Below are 10208 nucleotides of genomic sequence, written 5' to 3' on the forward strand. Positions count from 1 at the left end.
ACAGATATAAATGTGGAGAGTTTTGTTTTCTTTTGTTTTTTGGCGTAGAGATACCCTCACGGTCCGCACTCCGTCCTCAGTGTCGGGGCTGCGTCCCAGGCCTCATGGTCTTTTCTGGCTGCTGCCCCTCCAGACTTTACATCAGCATTCCAGGCCTGGAGAAGCCGGAGGGTGTCAAGGCTCAAAAGCCAGAGCAGTTCACATAGAGAGTTTGTTTTGTGGGTAGATTTTTAAAACTTTTATTATGAAATAATGCGTGCTTACACAAATGTGCTAGATATGACTGTACAGCTTAGTGGATTTTTGTAAAGTGAGGTTACCACCTGGGTAAAGAAATAAAATGTGGCCAACCCCCAGTAGCCCCCACGTGCCCTTTTCCCAGAGGTAACCACACAAATCTTTTCCAGAATTCTCCCCTGCCTTTTCTCATAGGTTTACCTCATATGTTTGCATCCCTGTGAGGTTTTTTAAATCATAAATACCACCGTCTTGTCATACCCGCTGCTTTTCTCCCTCTGGTGGTGTCCTGGTGATTGCTCCATGCTGGGACACTCAGCACCCGCCGCAGCATGCAATGCCGTGGCCCGGCCGGGCCATGCTCCCTTGGTGGAGGGCGGCGTGGGCTCACAGCTCTCCCCTCGCCCAGGTTGCCAGAGGAGGCCCGGCACCGGCGGGTGTTTGAGATGGTGGAGGCCCTGCAGGAGCACCCTCGAGACCCCAACCGGATCCTGATCGGCTACAGCCGGGGCCTCCTCGTCCTCTGGGACCTGCAGGCTGGCTGTGTGCTTGACCATTTCCTCAGCAGCCAGGTACCCCCATGTCGCACCCGCTGGCTGCACCCCCTGGGAGCCCGAGGCACTGTGCCAGGCCTGGGGGTGCGGGCGCAGGGGCTGCCTCCCTGACCTGCTCCTGCCGCTCTTCCGCTTCCCCCCCCTGAAGCAACTGGAGAACGTCTGCTGGCAGCGGGATGGCCGTCTGATCGTCAGCTGCCACTCCGACGGCAGCTACTGCCAGTGGCCCGTGTCGGGCGACACCCAGCACCCGGAACCCCTGCCCAGCTGCGTGCCTTACGGTCAGTGCCACTTGGTCGCCGAGAAGGGCCCTGCCTTGCCCCCCACCCGACAGTCGCCTTTCGGGGTGCAAAGCCAGGTCATCTCTACTCCCAGTGGGTCTTTCCTGGATTCAAGGGTAGGAGCATGACTCAGAGAAGCCAAACCTGAGGCCCGGAGAGGGTAAAGGCTGGGTCCAAAGCCACCCAGCAGGCTTTCTGGTGCCCGGTGTGGCCTCAGGGAACCTCTGGGAGCGAGAGTCCCAAGTGGAGGTCTGGTACATGGGCGTGGGCATGGGCGTGAGGGGTCCCTGCCCAGGTGAGGGGTCCACTCCTGCGTGTCTGAGTGTGGGGGGATCCGTTCAAGCAAATCTCTTTCCTTTCAGGTCCCTTTCCTTGCAAAGCTATTACCAAAATCTTCTGGCTGACCACCCGGAAGGGGTAGGTATGAGCCCTCTGTCCCCTTCCCTTTCCCGAGCCTTCCTGGAGGGCTGGAAAGGCTGCTCGGGCCTCTGCCAGGGGCGACAGTGCCCAGTGAACAGTTTGGGGCCCCACGTGGGGTCTCGGGCTCCTGGGATGGGAGAGAAGGGCAGACTCGCTGGCCATTTGGACTTCTCGGTGGCTCCTGCAGGGTCCTGTCCCCTTCTTCCCTCCCGTCCTCCCAGAGAGGCGCTTAGAGCAGCAGGTTTCAAATTGTTTGAAATCTCTTCGGAGTCTCTTGGGGAGACCTGATATGTAGGTGGATAAAGGCACGTCTGCCTAGTGCCCCCACTCCCCACCCCCAGGTTCTCCTGGGCTGCTGCAGTTGGGAAGAGACGGGGTCCACTCTTCATTGAGACTGGCCCTCCTCCCCAGGCGGCCCGCAGAGGCTGGGCCCTGCCTTCCATGCTCCAGAAAACTCCAAGCCCCTGGTCCGGCCTGTGGGTTGTACTGGGAAGCCCCGGCCTACCCCCTGTCTTCTGTCTACCAGGTTGCCCTTCACCATCTTCCAGGGCGGCATGCCCCGGGCCAGCTTCGGGGACCGCCACTGCATCTCGGTGGCCCACGATGGCCAGCAGACCGCCTTCGACTTCACCTCCCGAGTCATCGACTTCACGGTCCTCGCCGAGGCAGACCCCGCGGCTGGTGGGCGAGCTTTGGGAGCGGTTGGGGGGTTAAGGCCTGGGAAGTGCAGGGACACAGGGCGGGTCTGTAAATGAACAGAAGGGTCCTGCACAGCTGTTCCCAAGCCTGCCACCCTCCTGGCCCCATCCCGCTGCTCCCTCCTTAATGTGTCAAGGCCAGCAGCCCCCAGCACCCGCGTTCCCTCCCTCCCAGCCTGGGCTCTGTCCCCACCGCCAACACCTGCCTGTCCCCAAGCTCTCTTGGCCCTTCCCTGAGCTCTGGGGGGACTTAGCACAAATGGGGCAGGTCAGTGTCATCAGTTTAACACCCACCAGCTTAGGCAAGGGGGTCCTGGCTTGAACATGGTGAAGGGTCCTTGTTGCCTCAAAGCCTCCCTTAAGGTCTCAGTCTGGCTGAGCGCTGGGTGGGCCTCCTGGGGCTTGGGCAGAACACTGAGGTCCTGAGTCACCTCTTAAATGGGTGACAGGCAGGACCAGAAAGGGAGCCTGGGGGTGGCAGGGGGGCTCCTCTCCTAAAGACTCAGAGGCCCCAGGACAGGGCTGGGCTGTGCTCTCCAGCAGCCCCAATGCAAGGAGACCCCAGGCCTGCTTTCCTTCTTCCTCAGCCCAGCCGGGGGTCATTGCTGGAGCAGTCGAAGGAGCCCACCTGGCAAGAGCAGAGGTCCAGGCAGGGCCTGCTGCACCGAGCTGGGGTCCCCTGAGCCCTGGCTGCCCTGAGTGCCCCTGGCACGTTGATTGATTCCCACAGCGGGGCTGGGGGGGCAGGAGAGAACCCCACGGGGGCAGAATCGTGGAGACGTGATTCTCTGTGTCCCGAATTCGCAGTCCCGACGGGGTGGGAGGAGCTGGGTGGGTAAACTGGATGGAAGGTATAAACTTGGATCGTTGATACAGAGATGCGTAAAGCCATGGACCAGATGAGGCTGCCGGGGAGTGAGTGAGGCGGGGGAGAGAAGGGAGCTGTCCCAGGACCGAGCCCAGGGTGCTCTAAAACGTGGACAGGTACAGAGGATCGAGGGAGACCTGGCAAAGAAACACTGAGAAGGAGCAGCCAGTGAGGTGGGAGCAGAGCCGAGAAGGAAGCAGAGGAAGGGGGGCCTGGGCAGTTCAAGAAAGATGAAGAGCGCGACTCGACTGTGGCCACAGGACCTAGGCCGGAGCTTTTTGCTGGGGACAAAAGCCTAATTGTCTCGGGTTCAAGAAAAGATGGGAGGGGGCAGGACGCCGAGGCAGAGACCACGGCCACCCCCAAGGGCCATGCAAGGCAGCGAGGGTAGGGCCAGCGTCCCCGGGAACTGCTACGGGGGCTTCCCTGGGCCTGAGGGCTGGTGGTACCAGGCTCTGGGTACACCATGCCAGCCCGCGAGGGGCACCCTGCCAGGTGAGGCTTCCGGAACATGCTGACTGCAGGAGGAATCGAGGCTGTCAGCTGGGCCTCTGCTCTGGCGTGGGTGCCCCAGAGGGTGGGCTGGTGGGAACCTGGGGAGATGAGCCTGGTCTGGGGGAGCCAGATGATAAAGAAAAGAAGGGGTCATCTCAATTGAGACGGGTCCCCAGCTGCACCCTGCCCAGGATGCACTGTAGTGTGGGGCTGGCTTCATTGAATCATTGGTGGGCATGTATTGAGTGCTGGCTGGATGCTCCCGAGGCCTGCCTGTGGCTGTGCAGCAATTAAATGCCGCCCCTCACAGCTAGCCACTGCCTGCTGGGAAGAGTGTCACCAGGCGCACCTGAACCAGGGCTGGTCCCCCAGCCTCTCAGAACATCTGTCAAGGGGGTACCAGGGAAGAGGGGCTGGCAGGCTCACCTGTGGGACCCCTGGGACCCCAGGCAGAGCCCAGATTCTGGGTAGATGCCTCTCCTGGGAGGGAGAAAAAGATTTTGTTCAACAGTCAAGAGCTGGGACTTTCTGGCTGTTTCCAAAGGTGTCTGTGGCACCCGAGGCTGTAGCCCCCAATCTGGCTGAACACCTGCATCTCCCTAATGCGGGTTCAACTCTCTGGCCCCTGCCCTGGAGCTTCTGATTCTGCGGGGCCAGGCCAGGGCACCCTCCGCTTCCCACTGGCTCTTGCACCCCCTGACCCTTGCCCTTTGCCCCCAGCCTTTGATGACCCCTACGCCCTGGTGGTGCTGGCCGAGGAGGAGCTGGTGGTGATCGACCTGAGGGCGGCCGGCTGGCCGCTGGTGCCACCCCCCTACCTCGCCTCCCTGCACTGCTCGGCCATCACCTGCTCCCACCACGTCTCCAACATCCCCCTGAAGCTGTGGGAGCGGATCATCGCCGCCGGCAGCCGGCAGAATGCGCACTTCTCCAGCATGGTGGGTCCCGCTCCGGACCAGCCCAGGCTCTGGGCCTCCCTCCCCCGCTGACTTGAGTCTCCCTCTAGGAGTGGCCCATCGACGGGGGCACCAGCCTGGCCCCCGCCCCGCCCCAGCGGGACCTGCTGCTCACGGGGTAGGTGACTCGGGTGCCACGCGCCTCCTTCCAGGTCGGGTCTGCAGGGTGGGGGCGGGAGCCTGGCCCTGGGACCCCCGGCCCTGCTGGCTCTCACAGCGGGCGGGCGGCTCTGCCCACAGGCACGAGGACGGCTCGGTGCGCTTCTGGGACGCCTCAGGCGTCTGCCTGCGGCTGCTCTACAGGCTCAGCACGGTCCGGGTGTTCCTCACCGACACGGACCCCAGTGGGAGCCTCCACGCCCAGGGCGAGGACGAGTGGCCCCCCCTGCGCAAGGTGCGGCCCGGAGCCGGGCAGGGCGGGGCCAGCTGTGCCCGGACCCTCGGCCGCTCACAGGGCCCCGTGCACTTGCCAGGTGGGCTCCTTCGACCCCTACAGCGACGACCCCCGGCTGGGCATCCAGAAGATTTTCCTCTGCAAATACAGCGGCTACCTGGCTGTGGCTGGCACGGCGGGACAGGTGACAGGCCCAGGGTGGAGGACAGGGTCGGGCAGGTGACTTTGAGCAGCATCCAGGGCCCCCAGATTTCCTTTTCAGGATGGGGGGAAAGCAGGGACAGGAACCAGCTTTCTGAAAGCTCCCCCACCCCAGTGGCACCCCAGGGACATCACCAAACCCCTTTCTCTCTAGGCTGTACCCACAAATGGGGGTGGCTTGATCCTGTTAGAAGGAGGCCCTTGGGGTGATCGATTTTCCTCGGACGGTGGGTGCTGCTGGGGCCCCGGACCTTGGCATGCATCCCGGGTCCTTTCTGGTCCCCACCAGCCAGGGCCCCTGATGTCATGGCGCCCCCCCGCCCCGCCCAGGTGCTGGTGCTGGAGCTGAACGACGAGGAGGCGCAGCAGGTGGTGGAGCAGGTGGAGGCCGACCTGCTGCAGGACCAGGAGGGCTACCGCTGGAAGGGCCACGAGCGCCTGTGCGCCCGCCCGGGGCCCGTGCACTTTGAGCCCGGCTTCCAGCCCTTCGTGCTGGTGCAGTGCCAGCCCCCGGCCGTGGTCACCTCCCTGGCCCTGCACTCCGAGTGGCGGCTCGTGGCCTTTGGCACCAGCCATGGCTTTGGCCTCTTCGACCACCAGCAGCGGCGGCAGGTCTTTGTCAAGTGAGCTGCCCTCCCCGGGCGGGGCCGGGGGTCACATGATGGGGGGTCCTGGGCCCCAGCAGCACTGACCCGGCTGGTGCCCTCCCAGGTGCACACTGCACCCCGGTGACCAGCTGGCCTTGGAGGGCCCCCTGTCCCGCGTGAAGTCCCTGAAGAAGTCGCTGCGTCAGTCGTTCCGCAGGATGCGCCGAAGCAGGGTGTCCAGCCGGAAGCGGCAGCCCCCTGGCCTCCCTGGGGAGGTGAGGCCCGAGCAGCTGGTGGGCACAGCCTCCGGGTCCCGGCTGCAGAGGTTCCCGCCCTGCTCCTCTGCCAGCTGGCGGGTGACCTTGGCTACATCCCCCTGCTGCTGGGCCTCGGCTCCCCCGGTGTAAACGGGAACGAGGAGCCTGCTTTGCTTGCCTCAGGGGCGAGTCCTGGTTGCTTGCTTTCTCCCTGCAAGCCCGGGGCCGTTCCTGTCCGCCAAGCCTCCTCAATTCCAGGCCAGGTGGGGCCTGGCATCGGATTGGGGCTGGTGCTCCCCCAGGGGGAGCAGCCTTGAGCCATCCCATGTCCCAGGGAGGGGGTCCAGAGCCCCACGCTCAGACGCGGCCCACCCACCACAGGGGCAGGAGGCAGGCGCCAAGGTGGAGCGGGCAGGCCTGCAGAACATGGAGCTGGCACCCGTGCAGCGCAAGATCGAGGCCCGCTCGGCCGAGGACTCCTTCACGGGCTTCGTCCGGACCCTCTACTTCGCCGACACCTACCTGAGAGACAGTGAGTGGCCAGCCCGAGGGGGACAGCGTAGAGGCAGCTGCCCGCCTGGCTGGTGGGACCCATGCGGCATTTCCCCTGGACATCGGGGTCAGCCTGCCCAGGGCATATCCAGGCTCCACCGCTTGGTAGAAGAGCGGCCTTGGGCTTGTCACTGATCCTCTCTGGGCCTCAGTTTCCCCCTCTGATGGGGGCTGTGGGGGTTGGGGGTGACACACAGAATGCACGTGGCCCAGCACCTGCTGGCTCCTAATGGGCCCTGTGGAAGCACCAGCTCAACTGGCCGGTCGTCCCTGCACCCCTGTGCCTGGGGCAAGGGCAGGGGTGGGTAGAGGCTACCTGCTGCGGTGTCCAGGGCTGGGCCGTCCTGGGTTGGGGACATTCTATGTGCAGGGCCACATCTCGGTTTTACGGTTTGCTGACTTGACTGCAGGCACCTGGGGAGAGAGTGGTGAGGCTGGGGTGTAGGGCCAGGGCCGGGGGGCCCCCTGAACCTTGGCCTCTTGGCAGGTTCCCGCCACTGCCCCTCGCTGTGGGCCGGCACCAATGGCGGAACCGTCTATGCCTTCTCCCTGCGCGTGCCCCCCGCAGAGCGGAGAATGGACGAGCCAGTGCGGGCAGAGCAAGGTGAGTGGTGGGCGGGACGAGGGCATGGGTGGGGGGTCTGCACCCGGCCCCCCACCCACCCCACCAGCCCCACTGCTCTCCTCCGCAGCCAAGGAGATCCAGCTGATGCACCGGGCACCTGTGGTGGGCATCGTGGTGCTGGACGGACGCAGCGTCCCCCTTCCCGAGCCCCTGGAAGTGGCCCACGACCTGTCCAAGAGCCCAGACATGCAGGGCAGCCACCAGCTGCTCGTCGTGTCTGAAGAGCAGTTCAAGGTGCTGGGCGTGGTGGGAGGGCAGCGTCCCCAAGAACCCCTGGAACATCCAGGGGTCTCAGGGCCTAGGCACAGATGACCACGGCTGGGACTGGCTTATAAGATCCAGACGGGGAAATAGTGATCTTGGCGTTCTAGACCGAGTGCCAGCGACCGTGCATCTGAGCTCAGGGGTGCCAAGGACCGGGGGAAGTTGGCTGGGAAGGTGGGGGGACCCCAGTGGGGGCTGGCCCAGGCCGAGGCCCAGAGGCAGCGTCAGGCGGGAGAGCGAGGCGTGCCAGCCTGGCGCAGGGCCGAGCACACGGGGGTGCTGTGCCCTGGTCGTGGGTGTGACTGTCTGCCCCGTGCCCCAGGTGTTCACACTGCCCAAGGTGAGCGCCAAGCTGAAGCTGAAGCTGACCGCGCTGGAGGGCTCGCGGGTGCGGCGGGTCAGCGTGGCCCACTTCGGCAGCTGCCGGGCCGAGGGCTATGGGGAGCACCACCTGGCCGTGCTCACCAACCTGGGCGACATCCAGGTGGTCTCGCTGCCCCTGCTCAAGCCGCAGGTGCGCTACAGCTGCATCCGCCGGGAGGACGTCAGCGGCATCGCCTCCTGCGTCTTCACCAAGTACGGACAAGGTGTGTGGACTGCAGGCGCTGCCCCGGGGTGAGGATGGGCTGGACGGGGCGTCCCCTCTCCCCAGCCGTGCTGCCAAGGGCTGATGGGAAGGGCCGGGCCGCCAAGGTCAGGCCTAGGCCCCTGTTGGCCCCTGAGAGGGAATCTCCCGGGGCAGCGGCAGGGCTGGTCTCACCTGCCGGGCCCCTTCCTCCTCTCCCCAGGTTTCTACCTGATCTCACCCTCGGAGTTCGAGCGCTTCTCTCTCTCCACCAAGTGGCTGGTTGAGCCCCGGTGTCTGGTGGCCTTGGCGGAAAACAAGAAGCACAGGCCCCACCGCAACGGGGCAGGCCCCGAGAAGGCCTTGGGCCGAGCCAGGTGGGCAGGACAGGTGGCCCTTCCCTCCCCTGCCAGAGCCTCTTGCTTGGTCATCTCCCACTTCATGGGAGCGGGGTTCTCAGAGCTGGGATGGGGAGCCTCGGGGCCCGATCCTGACACTCTCCCCCACCCCCACCCCACAGGAACTCGGGGGGTCAGAGTGATGGAGAAGGTAAGACAGGCTGGCTGCCCTGGGGGTGGATGGGGGCGGGACTTCCTGAGCACACCTGGGCCGCACCTGGGCCCAGCCCTGGGGGCGGGAAGGAGGGAAGGGCCCCCCCAGGTGAGCAGGTGGTGTCTGGACTGGGAGTAGAAGCACATTCCTTCCAGCCCCCCACCCTGGAGGGAGGGAGCCAGGGAAGAGGAGGGCCAGGTGCAGGGTGCAGGGCTCACCTCACCTGGTCTCTACCTGCCAGAGAGGAGGCCTGGCCCCGTGATGGAGCACGCGCTGCTCAATGACGAGAGTGAGTCGGGGTCTGGGGGTGGAAACGAGGGAGGGCAGGGGTATTCCAGGCAGAGGCCCGGGGTTCGAGTCTGGCCCGGCCTTCCTGCTCTCACCGCCCTGTGTTCCCCACCCCGGCCCCGTAGGAGTCCTGAAGGAGATCCAGAGCACACTGGAGGGAGGCCGAGGGTAAGTCACCTGTTCAGGGGTCACCTTGCCCAGGGCTGGGCCCCGGGGCCCCGAGAGAGCTGCCAGGTGCCCACCCCGAGTGCCCTGAGAGTGGTGACTGCCCGTCTTTGCCATGCAGGAGCTATGGTGATTGGCATTCTCGGAGAGTGGCCGTGGGGTACAGCCTCACCAATGGAGGAGGTAGGGGGGATGGCAGGGCACGGTCAGGCTTCCTGGGAGGGGTGGGAGGAAGGAACCCTTCTCCCTCTCAGCAGGGCCCCCCTCCGAGTCCTGACCCGTGTCCTCCATGGTTCCGGAAACCTCCGTGTCTGTGGGCTCAGGGTGGGCAGCGGTGCCCAGCCTTGCGGATGACCCTGAGCTGCTGCCCCTCCATCTCCTTCCACAGCCGAGTGAGGGCTGGCGTCCGTGCTGCACAGTGAACACGCACTACTGAGGGCTCCTCGGGGGCGCCCCCTCCCCGCTCGAGGCCAGGGCTGGGCCGCGCCCCGGGTTCTGCTCTGCTGCTGCTCCAGGCCTCGGTTGCAGGCCCTTCTGGGGCCACGTCTCTGGGGGGCCTGGTCTGTCTTGGTCCTTTAGTCAATGTTGCACATTTGTCATTCTCCCGTTCCCTGTTTTTGTAGCGGGCTGGGTTTTAAATTATAAAGTTGAACTGCCTCTGGGTGAAAAAGAGTTTTTAATAAACACCTTATTACCTCTTCACTGGACTGGCCCACCGGCTTTAATTTTGTAGCCGTAGATGTTTTCCACGTATGTGGAAAGGCCCATGAGCCAGTGCCTTGTCTCCCCGTCAGGGCCCGTGCCCTGCAGCAGGAGGGTGCTCAGGAGAAGCTGGGTTTGAAGCCATTTGAATCCAAACAAACTGTTCTTGGTTGTGCCTGACACTACCACGCCTTCTGCTTTGGAATAAAGGGCGAGATTCAACCTTCTCGAGTTGTCCTGCCTTCTGTCCGAGCCAGGGGTCCCCTTGCTGTGGCCTTTTCCTGCTGTCACGAGGCGAGGAGACCCCGCAAGGTTTCAGACCTGGTGGCTTCTTCCGGGCATCAGGGGAGGACTGTGGGGTGCTGCTGAGGAGGGGTGATGCCCAGAGATGTGGGGGCTCCCTCACCAGAGGAGGGTTGAATTGCTCAGCAGAGGTTCCGCTTCTGTCTCCATTCCTCAGACTTTGCTGAGCAGCTGCTCTTTGGCAGGCACTTGGGGTTCAGAGGCAGTCTCTGCCCTTGTGGGGCTCAAGGTCATTTCAAGTGTG

The 10208-nt window shown here is 64.2% G+C and overlaps 1 protein-coding gene across 6 annotated transcripts in view; it reads left to right on the forward strand.

Annotated features, from left to right (window-relative positions):
• The window catches only part of LLGL2 (LLGL scribble cell polarity complex component 2), a 33457-nt gene extending 23569 nt beyond the window's left edge, over positions 1 to 9888 (forward strand). For 2 of the 6 annotated variants that reach the window (XM_037808636.1, XM_037808632.1), the window contains 20 exons: positions 647 to 809; positions 940 to 1072; positions 1435 to 1489; positions 2019 to 2173; positions 4274 to 4491; positions 4560 to 4627; positions 4750 to 4903; positions 4983 to 5087; positions 5435 to 5727; positions 5816 to 5966; positions 6330 to 6480; positions 6988 to 7104; positions 7193 to 7359; positions 7712 to 7976; positions 8178 to 8331; positions 8475 to 8503; positions 8748 to 8795; positions 8920 to 8962; positions 9081 to 9142; positions 9348 to 9888. In XM_037808636.1, the coding sequence (XP_037664564.1) occupies positions 647 to 809; positions 940 to 1072; positions 1435 to 1489; positions 2019 to 2173; positions 4274 to 4491; positions 4560 to 4627; positions 4750 to 4903; positions 4983 to 5087; positions 5435 to 5727; positions 5816 to 5966; positions 6330 to 6480; positions 6988 to 7104; positions 7193 to 7359; positions 7712 to 7976; positions 8178 to 8331; positions 8475 to 8503; positions 8748 to 8795; positions 8920 to 8962; positions 9081 to 9142; positions 9348 to 9355 (2539 nt within the window). In that variant the 3' untranslated portion in view covers positions 9356 to 9888. Of the gene's footprint in view, positions 1 to 646; positions 810 to 939; positions 1073 to 1434; positions 1490 to 2018; positions 2174 to 4273; positions 4492 to 4559; positions 4628 to 4749; positions 4904 to 4982; positions 5088 to 5434; positions 5728 to 5815; positions 5967 to 6329; positions 6481 to 6987; positions 7105 to 7192; positions 7360 to 7711; positions 7977 to 8177; positions 8332 to 8474; positions 8504 to 8747; positions 8796 to 8919; positions 8963 to 9080; positions 9143 to 9216 lie in introns of all 6 variants that reach the window. The other 4 variants (XM_037808635.1, XM_037808634.1, XM_037808631.1 and 1 more) reach the window with 3 other exon arrangements.
• Positions 9889 to 10208: the final 320 nt, after the last annotated feature.

This window comes from Choloepus didactylus, chromosome 18 (genome assembly GCF_015220235.1).
Source record: "Choloepus didactylus isolate mChoDid1 chromosome 18, mChoDid1.pri, whole genome shotgun sequence".
In the NCBI taxonomy this organism is placed as follows: Eukaryota; Metazoa; Chordata; class Mammalia; order Pilosa; family Megalonychidae; genus Choloepus; species Choloepus didactylus.